The sequence below is a fragment of the Artemia sp. Qi Xiang Cuo genome, chromosome 3, assembly GCF_049724085.1.
Source record: "Artemia sp. Qi Xiang Cuo chromosome 3, ASM4972408v1, whole genome shotgun sequence".
Lineage (NCBI taxonomy): Eukaryota > Metazoa > Arthropoda > Branchiopoda > Anostraca > Artemiidae > Artemia > Artemia sp. Qi Xiang Cuo.
This window is the reverse complement of record NC_142796.1, coordinates 35,533,769-35,553,489: the sequence shown is the minus strand read 5'-3', so window position 1 is coordinate 35,553,489 and position 19,721 is coordinate 35,533,769. Positions and strand designations below refer to the sequence as shown.

At 33.3% G+C, this 19,721-nt stretch overlaps 1 protein-coding gene across 2 annotated transcripts in view; it reads left to right on the top strand.

Annotated features, from left to right (window-relative positions):
• The window catches only part of LOC148954039 (roundabout homolog 2-like), a 386,920-nt gene that overhangs the window by 18,075 nt on the left and 349,124 nt on the right, over nt 1–19,721 (top strand). For both annotated transcript variants that reach the window (XM_089085754.1, XM_089085755.1), the window contains exon 2: nt 11,763–11,925. In XM_089085754.1, the coding sequence (XP_088941880.1) occupies nt 11,763–11,925 (163 nt within the window). The remainder of the gene's footprint in view (nt 1–11,762; nt 11,926–19,721) is intronic.

The window sequence follows — 19,721 nt, the reverse complement described above, 5'->3', positions numbered from 1 at the left end:
CCGTACCAAACAGGTTTTTCTGGTAGGTAAACATTTCTACAGGTCATTACACCTTTCAAAGAGACGGGTTTTCTATTGTGACATCGATTTTTTGGAGGTCAAACTCATGGATACATGTTTATTTATTTTTTTTTTTTTAAACTGGTATTTTTTCAATGAAGTCTATAGCACTTTGCAGAAACCCGTGAATGTAGGACTGAAAGTCCAATTACTAATCAAGTTAGTGTGACCGCCATTTTTGATCTGGTTTAGTGGGTATAATCTGGTTTGGTTTGTTATTGCGAGAGGATTACTCAATTTACATCTTAGTGTTAACTGGGCAATGACTAAAGGACCATTTGAAGGAGGAGAAAAAAAGGGGTAATTACCGATTGGATAATTTTAACAAGAAATGACCGAAAAGTGTTTTGGAGGAAATGGAATGAATGTGTACTGTATAATACACAAGTGATGATTTGCACAGTGTTGTCAATTTTAAATAGTTTAGAAATAAGAAAAATTAACAAGAAATGGCTGAAAAGTGTTTTGAGGGAGTTGAGTTGCACGAGGGTTGAGTTGCACGAAGGTTCAGTTATCTCAGTGGTCAAGGACCCGAGGCTGACTTCCAGGGGATCGCGGCCCCAAGCGGGTCCGGTGTCCGATGGGGTGTTAATCCAGGGATTCAGTTACATGGGGGGGTCAGGGGCACGAAGGGTATCTCTTTTTCGAAAATCGGGCTCCCTGTTTTCAAAATCCCTTTTTCGTCTGAGGCTTGGACTATTTGGTGGTTAGATATTAAAAATAATGAAATTTATATAATTGCAATCTGCATAAAAACCCAATTCCTGTTAATTGTTATCAAAATTCCATTTTTGAGTTTTTGTTACAATTGGGCTAACTCGCTCCTTCATTACAATTTAACACTATGAACTCTTTGATAAAACTTATTGGGCTAACTTCCTATTTTGAATTAATCCTGTAGCAAGCCGGAGTTTTTGAAGCACGATTCACGCTATTAAAGCTTAGTATTTCTGAGTCCAGTTGAAATGTGCACCATTTTAGAAAATTCTCTTTTTGGGGGAAGCTTTTGGTTCCTTTACGTGTACGTAAAGGACTGAAATACCCTTACAGGAACTAGAACTTTTTATCTTCCGTGAAAATATTCACAAGTATGGTATTACTTTTTCCATCTTCCACTGAAAAATTTAGAATTGAACTTTAAATTTCTTTATGTCTTTGTGAAATAGAAAACTTAAGTGGAAGATTTTTATTTTCTCTGGATAAATTAGAATTGAATTGTGTTCTTAGGTAAAATTCAGTAGGGAACTTGAACTTTCCTTGACTTCGTTGAGAAAATTTTAAATTGAATTTTAAATTTTTTCATCTCTTTGAGAAAAGTCGGAACTGAATTTAAGAAAATTTAGAATTAAAGTGAAACTTTCTATCTTCATAGAAAATAATCACAATAATAGTATAACTTTTCCTATCTTCTATGGAAAAATTAGAACTGAACTTTAAATTTTTTATGTGTTGGTGAACTTAAAACTGACGTGGAAGCTTCACCTACGAAATACTAAGGAACCTTAGCTCAGAAAAGTCTGAAATATGCAACTACTCATCCCAAACTAGAATTTCCAGTCAAATGAGCCCTCTTAGGATATTTTGGTACCACTAGGTCGATAGACCAAAAATATTTAAATTCTTGATTATGTAATTCAGTCACTTTTACAGAAATTGTACATTTTTGTTACCAAATTCTGGTCTAGATTTCATTTTTAAAGAAACTGTAAATTTTTCTTACTAAATTCTGGTCTAGATTTACTTTTGATTAGGGAAGCTGTAAGAAAACTTGCTAGTTCGAAGTTCTTTGGTAAAATTCAGTAGGGAACTTGAACTTTTCTTCACTTCATCGAGAAAATTTAAAATTGAACTAGAACTTTTTATCTTCCGTGAAAATATTCACAAGTATGGTATTACTTTTTCTATCTTCCACTGAAAAATTTAGAATTGAACTTTAAATTTCTTTATGTCTTTTTGAAATAAAGAACTTAAGTGGAAGATTTTTATTTTCTCTGGATAAATTAGAATTTAATTGTGTTCTTTGGTAAAATTCAGTAGGGAACTTGAACTTTCCTTGACTTCGTTGAGAAAATTTTAAATTGAACTTTAAATTTTTTCATCTCTTTGAGAAAAGTCGGAACTGAATTTAAGAAAATTTAGAATTAAAGTGAAACTTTCTATCTTCACAGAAAATAATCACAATAATAGTATAACTTTTCCTATCTTCTATGGAAAAATTAGAACTGAACTTTAAATTTTTTATGTGTTGGTGAACTTAAAACTGACGTGGAAGCTTCACCTACGAAATACTAAGAAACCTTAGCTCAGAAAAGTCTGAAATATCCAACTACTCATCCCAAACTAGAATTTCCAGTCAAATGAGCCCTCTTAGGATATTTTGGTACCACTAGGTCGACAGACCAATAAATATTTTGAATACACACACGCAAAAACTCACACATACACACACAAAGAAAGTTACACATACACATAAGAACTTACACACACACACACACACACACACACAAACTTACACACACACACAAAAACTAACACAAACACAAAAACATCTTTGCTAGAAAACTACTCTACGTGAACCTAGATCAACCCAACAAAAAAGTTTTTGTCACTCTAGTAAGTTTATCTCTAGACATAGTTTTACAGAAAATTTAAGTTTGAACAATTATTCGTTATTATTTCACCTCATGTTTGATTTAGTCTAGTAGCTCTTTACTTTTAGTTGAAAAATGTCCTCTTGTGGGTTGTGGAAAAAAAAGTTTTTTGTCACTGTAATAAGTCTATCGCGTAAGGAACAACATCTCCGAATCTGAAGGTCTGATTTAAATTCAGATTAATTGACTTTTTTGGGGGGGGGGGTGTTTCTCCCTTTTTCGAAAGTATGGCTCCCTGTTGTAAAAATCCCTTTTTTCTTCTGAGGCTGGGAGAATTTGGTGGCTAGATATTAAACATAATGAAATTTATATAATTGCAATCTGCATAAAACCGAACTTGAACTTTCCTTGACTTCGTTGAGAAAATTTTAAATTGAACTTTAAATTTTTTCATCTCTTTGGGAAAAAGTCGGAACTGAATTTAAGAAAATTTAGAATTAAAGTGAAACTTTCTATCTTCATAGAAAATAATCACGATAATAGTATAACTTTTCCTATCTTCTATGGAAAAATTAGAACTGAACTTTAAATTTTTTATGTGTTAGTGAACTTAAAACTGACGTGGAAGCTTCACCTACGAAATACTAAGAAACCTTAGCTCAGAAAAGTCTGAAATATCCAACTACTCATCCCAAACTAGAATTTCCAGTCAAATGAGCCCTCTTAGGATATTTTGGTACCACTAGGTCGACAGACCAAAAATATTTAAATTCTTGATTATGTAATTCAGTCACTTTTACAGAAACTGTACATTTTTGTTACCAAACATTAAACAAAAAATTAGCAAAAATAAAATCAAATAATCTACCAATCGTGAAACTGCCACAAATCAGCCTCGATAAATAAATGAAACCCAAAATGAACAGAAATTACAATAATTAACCGAGTCAAACTCAAAACGAGCAGAAATCACTCTAATAAGTCTATCGCGTAAGGAACAACATCGCTGAATCTGAAGGTCTGATTTACATTCAGATTTATTGACTTTTTGGGGGGTGTTTCTCCCTTTTTTCAAAAATCAGGCTCCCTGTTTTCAAAATCCCTTTTTCTTCTGAGGCTTGGAGCATTTGGTGGCTAGATATTAAACAAATGAAATTTATATAATTGCAATCTGCATAAAAACCCAATTCTTGTTAATTGTTATCAAAATTCCATTTTGAGCTTTGGTTACAATTGAGCTAAGTCGCTCCATCATTACAATTTAACACTATGAACTATTTGATAAAACTTATTGGGCTAACGTCCTATTTTTAATTAATCCCGTAGCAAGCCGGAGTTTTTGAAGCACGATTCACGCTATTAAAGCTTAGTTATATAATTGCAATCTGCATAAAAACCCAATTCTTGTCAATTGTTATCAAAATTCCATTTTTGAGTTTTGGTTACAATTGAGCTAAGTCGCTCTTGTTCCCACAAAAGGATTTTCGTTCTTAATTAGAAAAAAAAACACTTTTTCCACAAAATAAGTTTTTCAAAGAAAAGTAAAGAACTCCATTAAACAAAAAATTTGCAAAAATAACATCAAATAATCTACCAATCGTGAAACTGCCACAAATCAGCATCGATAAATAAATGAAACCCAAAATGAACAGATATTACAATAATTAACTGAGTCAAACTCAAAACGAGCAGAAATGATTTTAATAGTATAACTTTTCATTTATTATTACAGCTTCCCTAATCAAAGGTAAATCTAGACCAGAATTTGGTAAGAAAAATGTACAGTTTCTGTAAAAATGAAATCTAGATCAGAATTTGGTAATAAAAATGTACAGTTTCTGTAAAAGTGACTGAATTACATAATCAAGAATTTCCTTAGGTTTAATAATTTGAATCAGACATTTTAAGGGTATCGAGTGTTCCTATGAAATTGATCCTAAGACTTAAATTACTTCATCAGATACGATGGGACTTTAAGGTGAAATTTGACTCGCATATTCTTGAGATATTAAGCGTTTGAATCTGATAAGAAGAGCGAGACTTATAGGTATAGTATGAAATACCTTCAAAATGGGATGATATACATTCAGTTCCTTCTTACAATTTGGAAGATGAATAGGGAATGCTGCAAATAGACGCTTTTATTTCGCTAAACTTGGTGAGCAGTTTTTTAACTTAACTTTATAGAAACTTCAATAGTTTAAACGAGATAATTTCAAATTTTTTATAGAAACTACATTAGTTTAAACGAAAAGTAGTAAATGTAATTTAATTTTGATTTTGTAGTTCAGTCATTTTTATAGAAACTGCAATAGTTTAAACGAAATAATTTCAAATTTTTTATTGAAGCTGCATTAGTTTAAATGAAAAGTAGTAAATGCAATTTAATTTTGATTTTGTAATTCAGTCATTTTTATAGAAACTGCACATTTTTTGTTACCAAATTCTTGTCAGTTAACACTAAGCTGTAAATCGGGTAACTCTCTCACAGTAACAATAGGCTTAGCAGTGATTAAATCTCATTGTCGGTGACAATTCAATCAGATCAGAGTTGTGCAAAATGGAATATCTTTTTGCAAATTGAATAAGCTTCTATTTCATAGACAAAATATTTGAATTCCTTTTATTCAAATCACCTATCAAGTTATCCAAAAAATAGAAATGATATAATAAAGCCTTAAAAAGTATTATAATGGAGGCTCAGGAGTCTTTGGGGCGCCGGGGGACCCTTTGGGAGCCCAGAGAACCTTTGAGGACCGGGGGCTTCCTTCGGGGTTGGGGTGGAGGGATCGGAGCCCTTTGGGTTTGGCACATTTCCACCACGCGTTGCACAGTTGTGATATGCTAGGCAAAGTTCACCACGCTTGGCTGTGTGTGTGTGTGTGATCATAGGTTAGGTTAGCCTATGTACGCGCGCGTACAGTTGAATAAAATATGCAAAGTCGACATAACTTTATTAATGTTAAGAGTGATAACATTTTGTGTTTGTGCTAATGAACTATAAGTAGAGGGTGACACGACTCAGTAGCAACTGAAACTCTAAAAACCAATATCCCTTCTTAAAAAGTTTCAAGCTCTTATCTTCAAAAATGTGTACTTCATTTCTTGAAGTAATTGATACTTAATGAAGAAAAAGTTGAAAATTATAGGTTTTACACACACACACACAAAACAAAGTTCGCCCTCGCTTAGCATGCACTACCTAGTGTGCATCTTGGAGCACCACGCAATCTGTACAGTTCCAACCACATTTGGCACATTTCCACCACGCGTTGCACAGTTGTGATATGCTAGACAAAGTTCACCACGCTTGGCTGTGTATGTGTATATGTGATCATAGGTTAGGTTAGCCTATGTACGCGCGCGTACAGTTGAATAAAATATGCAAAGTCGACATAACTTTATTTCATTTTTTTAAGGTTAATTTAGACGAGGTTACATGGCCCGCCATGTAACCTCGTCTAAATTAACCTTAAAAAATGAAATAAAGTTATGTCGACTTACATGGCGGTTATGTAACGAGGTTACATGGCGGGCCATGTAACCTCGTCTAAATTAACCTTAAAAAATGAAATAAAGTTATGTCGACTTTGCGTATTTTATTCAACTGTACGCGCACTTACATAGGCTAACCTAACCTATGATCACACATACACATACACAGCCAAGCGTGGTGAACTTTTTCTAGCATATTACAACTGTGGACCGCGCGGTGGAAATGTGCCAAATGTGGTTGGAACTGTACAGATTGCGTGGTGCTCCAAGATGCACACTAGGTAGTGCATGCTAAGCGAGGGCGAACTTTGTTTTGTGTGTGTGTGTGTAAAACCTATAATTTTCACCTTTTTCTTCATTAAGTATCAATTACTTCAAGAAATTAATTCCACATTTTTGGAGATAGGAGCTTGAAACTTCCGAAGTAGGGATATTGGTTTTTAGAGTTTCGGTTACTATTGAGTCGTGTCGCTCCTTACTTACAGTTCGTTAGCACAAACACAAAAATGTTATCACTCTTAACATAAATAGAGTTATGTCGACTTTGCATATTTTATTCAACTGTACGCGCGCGTACATAGGCTAACCAAACCTATGATCACACATACACATACACAGCCAAGCGTGGTGAACTTTGCCTAGCATATCACAACTGTGCAACGCGTGGTCGAAATGTGCCAAACCCAAAGGGCTCCGATCCCTCCAGCCCAACCCCGAAGGAAGCCCCCGGTCCTCAAAGGTTCTCTGGGCTCCCAAAGGGTCCCCCGGCGCCCCAAAGACTCCTGAGCCTCCATTATAATACTTTTTAAGGCTTTATTATATCATTTCTATTTTTTTGATAACTTGATAGTTGATTTGAATAAAATGAATTCAAATATTTTGTCTATGAAATAGAAGCTTATTCAATTTGCAAAAAGGTATTCCATTTTGCACAACTCTGATCTGATTGAATTGTCACCGACAATGAGATTTAATCACTGCTAAGCCTATTGTTACTGTGAGAGAGTTACCCAATTTACAGCTTAGTGTTAACTGACAAGAATTTGGTAACAAAAAATGTGCAGTTTCTATAAAAATGACTGAATTACAAAATCAAAATTAAATTGCATTTACTACTTTTCATTTAAACTAATGCAGCTTCAATAAAAAATTTGAAATTATTTCGTTTCAACTATTGTAGTTTCTATAAAAATGACTGAACTACAAAATCAAAATTAAATTGCATTTACTACTTTTCGTTTAAACTAATGCAGTTTCTATAAAAAATTTGAAATTATCTCGTTTAAACTATTGAAGTTTCTATAAAGTTAAGTTAAAAAACTGCTCACCAAGTTTAGCGAAATAAAAGTTTCTATTTGCAGCATTCCCCATTCATCTTCCAAATTTTAAGAAGGAACTGAATGTATATCATCCCATTCTGAAGGTATTTCATACTATACCTATAAGTCTCGCTCTTCTTATCAGATTCAAACGCTTAATATCTCTAGAATATGCGAGTCAAATTTCACCTTAAAGCCCCAACGTATCTGATGAAGTAATTTAAATCTTAGGATCAATTTCATAGGAACACTCGATGCCCTTAAAATGTCTGATTCAAATTATTAAACCTATGGAAATTCTTGATTATGTAATTCATTCACTTTTACAGAAACTGTACATTTTTGTTACCAAATTCTGGTCTAGATTTCATTTTTACAGAAACTGTACATTTTTCTTACAAAATTCTGGTCTAGATTTACCTTTGATTAGGGAAGCTGTAATAATAAATGAAAAGTTATACTATTAAAATCATTTCTGCTCGTTTTGAGTTTGACTCAGTTAATAATTGTAATTTCTGTTCATTTTGGGTTTCATTTATTTATCGATGCTGATTTGTGGCAGTTTCACGATTGGTAGATTATTTGATGTTATTTTTGCAAATTTTTTGTTTAATGGAGTTCTTTACTTTTCTTTGAAAAACTTATTTTGTGGAAAAAGTGTTTTTTTTTCTAATTAAGAACGAAAATCCTTTTGTGGGAACAAGAGCGACTTAGCTCAATTGTAACCAAAACTCAAAAATGGAATTTTGATAACAATTGACAAGAATTGGGTTTTTATGCAGATTGAAATTATATAACTAAGCTTTAATAGCGTGAATCGTGCTTCAAAAACTCCGGCTTGCTACAGGATTAATTAAAAATAGGACGTTAGCCCAATATGTTTTATCAAATAGTTCATAGTGTTAAATTGTAATGAAGGAGCGACTTAGCTCAATTGTAACCAAAGCTCAAAAATGGAATTTTGATAACAATTAACAAGAATTGGGTTTTTATGCAGATTGCAATTATATAAATTTCATTACGTTTAATATCTAGCCACCAAATGCTCCAAGCCTCAGAAGAAAAAGGATTTTGAAAACAGGGAGCCTGATTTTCGAAAACGGGAGAAACACCCCCAAAAGTCAATAAATCTGAATGTAAATCAGACTTTCAGATTCAGCGATGTTGTTCCTTACGCAATAGACTTATTAGAGTGATTTCTGCTCGTTTTGAGTTTGACTCGGTTAATTATTGTAATTTCTGTTCATTTTGGGTTTCATTTATTTATCGATGCTGATTTGTGGCAGTTTCACGATTGGTAGATTATTTGATGTTATTTTTGCTAATTTTTTGTTTAATGTTTGGTAACAAAAATGTAAAGTTTCTGTAAAAGTGACTGAATTACATAATCAAGAATTTAAATATTTTTGGTCTATCGACCTAGTGGTACCAAAATATCCTAAGAGGGCTCATTTGACTGGAAAGTCTAGTTTGGGATGAGTAGTTGGGTATTTCAGACTTTTCTGAGCTAAGGTTTCTTAGTATTTCGTAGATGAAGCTTCCACGTCAGTTTTAAGTTCACTAACACATAAAAAATTTAAAGTTCAGTTCTAATTTTTCCATAGAAGATAGGAAAAGTTATACTATTATCGTGATTATTTTCTATGAAGATAGAAAGTTTCACTTTAATTCTAAATTTTCTTAAATTCAGTTCCGACTTTTCTCAAAGATATGAAAAAATTTAAAGTTCAATTTAAAATTTTCTCAACGAAGTCAAGGAAAGTTCAAGTTCGTTTTTATGCAGATTGCAATTATATAAATTTCATTACGTTTAATATCTAGCCACCAAATGCTCCAAGCCTCAGAAGAAAAAGGGATTTTGAAAACAGGGAGCCTGATTTTCGAAAAAGGGGGAAACACCCCCCCCCCCAAAAAGTCAATAAATCTGAATGTAAATCAGACCTTCAGATTCAGCGGTGTTGTTCCTTACGCGATAGACTTATTACAGTGACAAAAACTTTTTTTTTCCACAACCCACAAGAGGACATTTTTCAACTAAAAGTAAAGAGCTGCTAGACTAAATAAAACATGAGGTGAAATAATAACGAATAATTGTTCAAACTTAAATTTTCTGTAAAGATATGTCTAGCGATAAACTTATTAGAGTGACAAAAACTTTTTTCTTGGGTTGATCTAGGTTCACGTAGAGTAGTTTTCTAGCAAAGATGTTTTTGTGTTTGTGTAAGTTTGTGTGTGTGTGTGTAAGTTTTTGTGTGTGTGTGTGTGTGTAAGTTTTTATGTGTGTGTTTAAGTTTTTATGTGTGTGTGTATGTGTGAGTTTTTGCGTGTGTGTATTGAAAATATTTTTGGTCTATCGACCTAGTGGTACCAAAATATCATAAGAGGGCTCATTTGACTGGAAATTCTAGTTTGGGATGAGTAGTTGGATATTTCAGACTTTTCTGAGCTAAGGTTTCTTAGTATTTCGTAGGTGAAGCTTCCACGTCAGTTTTAAGTTCACCAACACATAAAAAATTTAAAGTTCAGTTCTAATTTTTCCATAGAAGATAGGAAAAGTTATACTATTATTGTGATTATTTTCTATGAAGATAGAAAGTTTCACTTTAATTCTAAATTTTCTTAAATTCAGTTCCGACTTTTCTCAAAGAGATGAAAAAATTTAAAGTTCAATTTAAAATTTTCTCAACGAAGTCAAGGAAAGTTCAAGTTCTCTTCTGAATTTTAGCAAAGAATACAATTCAATTCTAATTTATCCAGAGAAAATAAAAATCTTCCACTTCAGTTCTTTATTTCACAAAGACATAAAGAAATTTAAAGTTCAATTCTAAATTTTTCAGTGGAAGATAGAAAAAGTAATACCATACTTGTGAATATTTTCATGGAAGATAAAAAGTTCTAGTTCCTATAAGGGTATTTCAGTCCTTTAAGTACACGTAAAGGAACCAAAAGCTTCCCCCCAAAAAAAGAATTTTCTAAAATGGTGCTCATATCAACTGGACTCAGAAATACTAAGCTTTAATAGCGTGAATCGTGCTTCAAAAACTCCGGCTTGCTACATGGTTAATTAAAAATAGGACGTTAGCCCAATAAGTTTTATCAAATAGTTCATAGTGTTAAATTATAATGAAGGAGCGACTTAGCTCAATTGTAACCAAAACTCAAAAATGGAATTTTGATAACAATTGACAAGAATTGGGTTTTTATGCAGATTGCAATTATATAAATTTCATTACGTTTAATATCTAGCCACCAAATACTCCAAGCCTCAGAAGAAAAAGGGATTTTGAAATCAGGGAGCCTGATTTTCGAAAAAGGGATACCCCCCGTGCAACTGAACCCCCCATGTAACTGAACCCCTGTATAACCAAATTCCCGTACAACTGAACCTCCGTGCTACTCGACCCCATTTAACTAATCCCCGTGTAACTGAATCCGTATGTAGCTGAACCCTCATGCAAGTCAACCCTCGTGCAACTCAACTCCCTCAAAACACTTTTCAGCCATTTCTTGTTAATTTTTTTATTTCTAAACTATTTAAAATTGACAACACTTTGCAAATCATCACTTGTGTATTATACAGTACACATTCATTCCATCTCCTCCAAAACACTTTTCGGTCATTTCTTGTTAAAATTATCCAATCGCTAATTACCCCCTTTTTTTTTCTCCACCTTCAAATGTTCCTTTAGTCATTGCCCAGTTAACACTAAGATGTAAATTGAGTAATCCTCTCGCAATAACAAACCAAACCAGATTATACCCACTTAACCAGATCAAAAATGGCGGTCACACTAACTTTATTAGTAATTGGACTTTCAGTCCTACATTCACGGGTTTCTGCAAAGTGCTATGGGCTTCATTGAAAAAATACCAGTTTAAAAAAAAATAATAAATAAACATGTATCCATGAGTTTGACCTCCAAAAAATCGATGTCACAATAGAAAACCCGTCTCTTTGAAAGGTGTAATGACCTGTAGAAATGTTTACCTACCAGAAAAACCTGTTTGGTACGGGGGCGTCGTAGAATAACATGATATTTCCTATATGTCTGTTAGAATAACATGGTATTTGCTATATGTCTCCGCAAATAACATGGAGATTGCTATATGTCTCCGCAAAGTATAAGGTAACATAGTGCTCCCATAGCCTTTGTTGTTATTCTTTTATAAGAGTTCTTGAAAGGAGAGACTATTTACACTGTTCTCCAACCAGTACCCATTTTGCAACTGTGTTCCTTATGAAACTTGAAAATATGCTGGCATATCAGTAACAAAACTCATTTTATCGCTCTTTTAGGTCAACTGAGACCAGTCAGAATTACAGAACATCCAGTAGATACGATAGTACCACGAAATGATCCGGTTACTTTGCAATGTAAAGCTGAAGGAAATCCTGACCCAATGATTACCTGGTTCAAGGACGGAGAAACAATATTTCCTAATTCTGGCGATTCAAGAAGGTGACTAATTAAAATTGAAATAATTTTTATTAATAAATCAAAAATAATTTTTCAAAACCCCGGTCAATACTGAACCTATATAATCGTAGGCCCTTTTCATGGAGGTTTTTGCGTTTGATTGTTGTATTATTAACAGAATTTGAATTTTCCTATCCAGGTTGTCGTCCTATCTATTTTGCAAAAAGAAAGCCAGAAAAAACCGACTGACATTACTAAATTAAGAATAAGTAAAGTGTGACACGATCCGCTTTTTTCTGTGACCCGCTTTTGACCGTCAGGTGAGACTCTGATTTCCAGTAGTACGTTTTCCCTCAGATGTGGCATTTGTTATGACTCTTGAACATGATTCCACAAGAGCTTAGACATATGCTTAGACACATTCCACATGCTTCACTTAGTTACCTAATGCCATTCATTGCGAATAAATATAAGCTAAATGATAAAACTCAGATTGATCAATCCCAAAAATCTCAGCTGTTTTTAAAAAAGCAATTATTAAAGATTGTTTTTTAATCTTTGTTTACCTTTAATGATGGAATTTTTAAAATTAATGATATTTTTCTTTGTGTGTTTTGTTTTGGATCCACGGTGCGACGGCCTTCCATGCCCCTCTTGCCCAGCACTTCTTTCCTGCCCAGCATTTCTTTGCTGCCCAGCATTTTCTTCCTGCTAAGAATTTCTTTGCTCCCTTCTTTTCTTTTATTTCTTGTTTTCTAAGATTTTGTTGTCATTGTTTTTTTTTGTTAATTAAGTTACTTTTGCTATTATTATTATTATTATTATTATTATTATGAGAAGTTTTGTTTTGTGTATATCCCATTATTTACACACCCAACCTTACGAGCTCTGCTCTCTGGTAGGGTTAATGTTTTTTTTTGTATTTTTATGTATATTAAATATATTAAAAAAAGAGCTGCGATGTAGGAGCTCCCTTGAGTCTTTCAAAAACAGTTTATAGAAATAGTTAGTTAATGGTCGGAAAGTTGGAGATAATTAAAATTAGATGAAATTTGGAATTAAAATATTTCTTTCAATTAATTTGATTTTTTTAGTTTAATGAGGAGAGGTTGTTGTGAGTCTGAGGATTAACTGAAGGAACCTCACTATTGGGATTAAAACAGCCTGTACATTGCGGAAGAGCGGAGCTGTCTAATTGTATTAAATTGAAACTTCCAGAGAATGTTGAAGGGGATGTTGGACAAAATCAAAAGACACTATGTGGATCCAAGTTGTCGAGAGGGCTTATCTGTAATATCCCAGAAACGTCTAAGGGTATTAATACGAAACTCTCAGGGAATATTGAGGGATGTGTTGAACTAAATCAAAAGAAACTACGTGTGTTCGGGTATTCAAAATGAAATATCCGAAATATCTCAAAAACAAATTAGTGTATTTAGTAGAAACTTCCAAGGAAAGAAGAAGTGAACGTTAAAATAAATATCAAAGGACACATGTGCATCCGGGTTGTCAAGAAGACAAACCTCTAGCATATCCAGAACGGCTAACAGTATTAAGTTGAAATTTTCAGGGATTGTTAGACTGAATCATAATACATCAGTTTGCATGCAGTTTGTCTAAAGGGTGCATCTGCAATATCTCAGAAATAGATAAGGCTATTCAGTTAAAACTTTAACTGAATGCTAATGTCGATATTGTTGCAATACATTGAAAGACACTATATATATATATATATATATATATATATATATATATATATATATATATATATATATATATATATATATATATATATATATATATATATATATATATATATATATATATATATATATATATATACATATATATATATATATGTATACACATGTATATATATATAAAACATATATATATATATATATATAAAAAAATATATATATATATATATATATATATATATATATATATATATACATATATATATATAGACACATATATATATATATATATATATATATATATATATATATATATATATATATATATATATATATATATATATATATATATATATATATATATCTTCTTCAAATTGCCATTTTTTGTGTTTTGGGCGATACTGAGACTTACCTATAGTTCTTTACCAACTGTTGGAAACATAATCGCTTTGCTTCTCTTTGTCGTCACGGATTTTTCTTGTTCTTTTGTCAATAGATACAGGAACACTTGCATTTTTATGTTACTCAAGAATGTTTCTGGACAAGGTGGAAACCAGCGATGGTTTTATATTGAATTCCCTAAATGTTTATTTTGCCTAAGGACCATTAACTAATGTCAAACAAATTGGATAATTATTGATCCCTTTGGCATTTGGGTGACCAGTTCCGAACTACTAAAGAATAAATCAGAAAATGAATAATTGATTATATTACCAACTACATAATGAGCTTTCTAAGGAGCGATTGAAGGAGTACAAATTAACAAAGAACCGGAATGAATTCACTCTGTCTATTATCCTTTCCAATTTTAATAGAAACAGATAACTAAGTGGCATAGCCAAGGGGAGGGTAAGAGGTTTCGAACACCTTTCTCTATAATGGGAAACTTTATACGAAGTATGTATTTTTAAAAGTCATTTCATGGCCCATTAAAATTATTTTCAAAGTTAAGCTCTGGTAGCTTCTCATGTAAGCTCCATAAGCTCCCCCCGTAAAAATGAATGTTATGTAAGACATGATATAAGTATCACCAGAAAGTGGAATCAGCTCACATTTTCCGCGCTTCTTCTTTGCTAAAATTTGGCTATTCATACGTTCAAATAATACAGACAATTCCTTTGGAAAAAATCTATAATATCTTCCTGATTGTTTTTTTTTTAGTGCCTGTTACCTGACCTCATCTCTTCATCCTGACTTACCAGTTATTAAATCAATTGATTTGTCTTAACATTTGTTTTTAAACCTTCTCTCTAATCCTGAAACATAGAAACTTCCAAAACTTCATTCATTTCGCTTATATTTTTATCTAAGACACTCAAAACATCTGTATAATCTTATGCCCGAGCCACACCATAGTCACATCTGTCAATAAATTAAATAAAAAAAAACAACAAGTTTTTTTAAACTGAAAGTAAGGAGCGACATTAAAACTTAAAACGAGCAGAAATTATTCCGTATATGAAAGGGACCGTCCCCTCCTCAACGCCTGGCTCTTTACGCTAAAGTTTTTTTTTATTGTTTTAAAAAATAAAGTTGTGAGACAGAGTCAAACTTTAGCGTAAAGAGCGAGGCGTTGAGGAGGGGACAGCCCCTTACATATACGGAATACTTTCTGTACGTTTAAAGTTTTAATGTCGCTCCTTACTTTCAGTTTAAAAAAATTGTTTTTTTTATTTAATTCCTTATCGTTTTTTAGTTAATGCAGCTTTTATTTTGGTTCACCGTCATTGAATAAGTAAACAAAATTTGCATAAAAATTTAACTTTTCTTTTGCTAAATGGATGTCTCTAAATTTGATTAGGACGTAATTTACAAATTAACTTACGTAACTAACTTCTATATTCGTATATGTTTCTTCTGGCAAAAAATACAAAGTTGCAGATTTTTGCAGATATGAGCTTGAAACCTATGTATTAGGGTTTTCTGATACGCTGAATCTGACGGTGTGATTTTCATTAAAATTCTTTCACTTGTAGGGGATGTTTCCCCCCCCTCTTTAAAAAATCGGGTAAATTTTCTCAGGCTCGTAGCCTTTGATGAGTAATACTAAACTTAATAAAATTTATATATTTAGAATCAGCATTATATACACATTCTTTTGATACATTTATTGACATCAAAATACCGTTTTTAAAAGTTTTGATTACTATTGAGCCGTATCGCTTGTTTTTTTTTTTATTACGTATATGTTATTACGTATATGAGGGGGTTCTCCCCTTAGTCAATAACACGCTCTTCACGTAAAAAGTTAAAAACAAATTTGATTCACAAACCCCTGAATCACAAAGGCCGTTTAATTAGAATAGATAGCTCTTTTGAAAGCACTAAAAAAAACTGTGGCGTAAAGAGCGAGGTATTGACTTGGGGGAGACCCCCCTCATATACGTTATCATTTCTGTTCGTTTTAAGTTCTAATGTTGCTTCTTACTTTTAGTTGAAAAAACTTGTTTTTTTTTTATTTAATTTCTGATCGTTTTTTAAATAATGCTTGGAAATCCGGCGCCCCCTTCATAGAAATGTCCTTTACCCCAAAGAAACATCCTCCCCGGAAGTATTATCCAGAGTAACCCCCTCCTCCAGCCCCCCCCCCCTCCAGAAAAAAATCCTTCCTGAAAATGTCTGTATACTTCCCAATAACCAATCAATAATGCTGGCAAGTCCGGCGCCCCCTTCATGGCAATTTCCCTTCCCCCATGAAAACTTCCTTCAAGGACAGATACTCCAACATAACCCTCGACCCCCCCCACTACCAGAAAAAAACCCTCCTGAAAACTTCTGTATACTTCCCAATAACCAATACTATTTGTTAACATTGGGTAAAGTTCATAACTTTCAGCCCTCCCCCTGGGGGCTTCGAGGGATTAAGTCATCCTAAAAGACATAGTTATAATATTTTCGACCATGCTGAACAAAATTGCTATCTTAAAATTTTGTTTGGGTGACTTTGGGACAAAAATGAGCGTGGGAGAGGGCCTAGTTGCCCTTCATTTTTTTTTCACATCTAAAGGGCACTAAAACTTGTAATTTTCGTTCCAATGAGCCCTCCCACGATATTTTAGGACCACTAGGTTGATACGGTTACCCCTGGGGAAAAAAACGAATAAACACGCATTCAGGATCTATCTTCTGGCAAAAAATGCAAAATTCCGTATTTTTGTAGATGGGATCATGAAACCTTTAAAATTGTGTTCTCTGATACGTTGAATATGATGGTGTGATTTTCATTAAGGTTCTATAACTTTTAGGGGGTCTTTCCCCCTTTTTTTGAAAATCAGCCAAATTTTCTCAGGCCCGTAACTTTTGATGGGTAGCACTAAACTTGATGAAAGCTATATATTTGAAATCAGAATTAAAATCTGATTCTTTTGTTGTATCTATTGGTATCAAAATTCCGTTTTTTAGGGTTTCGGTTACTATTGAGCCGAGTCGCTCCTTAGCCTACTTACAGTTCGTTACCACGAACTGTTTGAAAAGAAACATTTTATGAATGAGATGTTTTTTTTTTATTTTACCGTCACAAATGTATGTCAGAAGCGGAAATTAAAATTGCAATAAATTGATCTTTTTTTTTAGTTTACACCAAAATTAATTTTTTTCCAATTGTTCTCTACTAATAATACGTCTTTGTTAACTTTTGTCAGATTTCTATTACATGTAGACAAATGCTGTTCCAAGCTTCCATTTTTTCTAGTTTCAAAAAACTATGGCTTAAATCTTGATTCTGATTGGTCAATCAAGAATTCGATGTTTGAAAATTGAGCAATATTTCATTTGAGGAATTATGCACGGTGTACATAATTAGCGCTGTACTCGTGCATAACTTGGTTTTATTGACAAGTGTGACTACAATGTGGCCTGAGCAGTCGTCTAGGAGACATCTCCGTCTTACCTTCCCATTAAATATTTTGTCCTTCCGTAGCTTTTATTACCTTCCTTAGGATAAAATTAATGTAAAAACTCCATGTAAACGGGGATAAATTCACTGCATTACTTAACTCCTGCTTCCACACCAAACTAACCTCGCTCCTTGTCTTAACCCCAGCAATACTTTTCTCACATATATCACTAATCACATTAACGTGGTTATCAAGTGTACCATACAAGAAAAGGACTTTCATTAAAGCTTTTTTATCATCTGAATCAAATGTCTGTTATTGATCAGTAAAACTTAAAATCGAAAGAGCTTGATAATTCAGAACCTTTGAGTTAATAATCCAACAGTGTAAATTTGGTCAACGCGTGCTCTTCTCCTTCTTTAACCACTCTTTCTTTTTCTTTGAAAATTTTAAAGCATCTCTTAGTCAAATGAGAATCCCTAGGCTAAATACATAATTTGCCTCTCTAAGAAACATTTATGGTTACTAGAGGATTATGCCTCAGAGGCTAAAACGTCTATTTACTATATTTGTCATTTTTATTTTTATTATAGAAGAGTTCCAAGTTTTCCTTGAAGGAAGAGACTTTTCCTTTATCAAAACTGATATTCCTATTTTTTTGGATCGTATCAAACATGGTAACCGCTATATTTCATAAGCTCATCTACCAAGCCTTAAATGTCTGGGGCAGTGTAGTTTGTAGCACTTTTAAAACAGCTTCCTATTCTAATTAAACGGCCCTTGTGTTTCAGGAGTCGTTCTAAAAAATTGGGACAAAAAGTCAAACTTTAGCGTAAAGAGCAGGGTATTGAAAAGGGGTGCAACCCCTTCATATGTAGAATAATTTCTCTTTGTTTTGAGTATTAATATAGCTCCTTACTTTCATTCGAAAAAAAATTGTTATTTTTATTTAATTTCTGATAATTTTTCAAATAATGCCGGTAAAATTGGCTCACCCTCCATGAAAATCCCTCCCCCTGCAGGAAAATTCTCGATGGAAAGTTCCTCCCACGTAAAATACTACTACCCCGTAAAATACACCCCCTGAAAATTCTCTCCGGATCATTCCTTCCTCACTGAAAATTCCCCTCTACCTTCGTAAAATTTCTTACGGACGATTCTGCCTAAAAAATTCTCCTTAGAATACTTTCATTTGAAAAAAATTTGATTTCTAATCATTTTTTCTATCAATTCAAAAATCCTCCCCAGATTTTTTTTCCTGGAAATCCAAATCTGTTGAAAAACTCCCTCATACAATTGCACCGGAACATCTCTACGTGTAAAACTGTAATGGGAAAGATAAGGAAAGACAAATAAAAAGAATTTCATGTAGGAATTCTGTCAAATCCCCTCTGAGTAAAGTTTCCCCTGGACAGTTACCCCCGGAAATTTCCCTCCCAACGGAAGATTCTCCCCATGGAAAACCATGCCGAGCACAAAATACCCCCCCCCCCCAAATGTGTGTACACTTCCTGATAGCAAATATTATATGCAAACAATGGACAAATTCATAACAATGTTTTTAAACATTTCCTGGCTTTTTTTTACCCCCATTTTCAGGAGAATCAGCATTTCCATTCTATTTTCCCTTCTGTATAGGGGTCGTCTTAGACCAAGGACTTAAGTATATAGGTTTCAAGCCGACCACTTTTTTAGACCCCATGTTTTGGGGTGGGAATCGTGCCCCGGAACAGTTTTATTTCTACGTTTGGTTTCTCTTAAAGCCAGGACCTTTGGCCGTTAATTTCAAACTAATGAGTTGGTACATTTCTTTACTCCCTACCCCACCCCTTCCAAGAAAAATGTTTAATCATTTTGACCTAGAAAACGATTGCTGAAAGTTTTGAGCAAATACCAAATATATCTAACTATCGAATAAAAGCCTCTTTTCAATTATAAAACATACATGTAGACAATAGCCAAAGTGCATTATTTGCAGCCCTTGCCCCAAGGACAGTGGGGATAATGCCATACCTCTTTCAGGGGGATAAGGGTGGGGTCAGGTAATAAAAAAAGACCGGAAGGGGAAGGGAACTTTAAAAAATTACTATTTCCGGTCAAAGGAGCCCCCTCCGAAGTTTCTACGACCAACCGTTCCATACGAATTGACCAGGGGAAATAATAATAATAATAATAATGTATTTAAGGAATATGGATGTTTACTTAGGCTGTGCTAGAGACCTGCCTCTGATTGAATAAATGGGTAAAAATGCAGAAAACATACATAACTTTTGATTAGTACGAGTAATGGGTTTTCTCTATG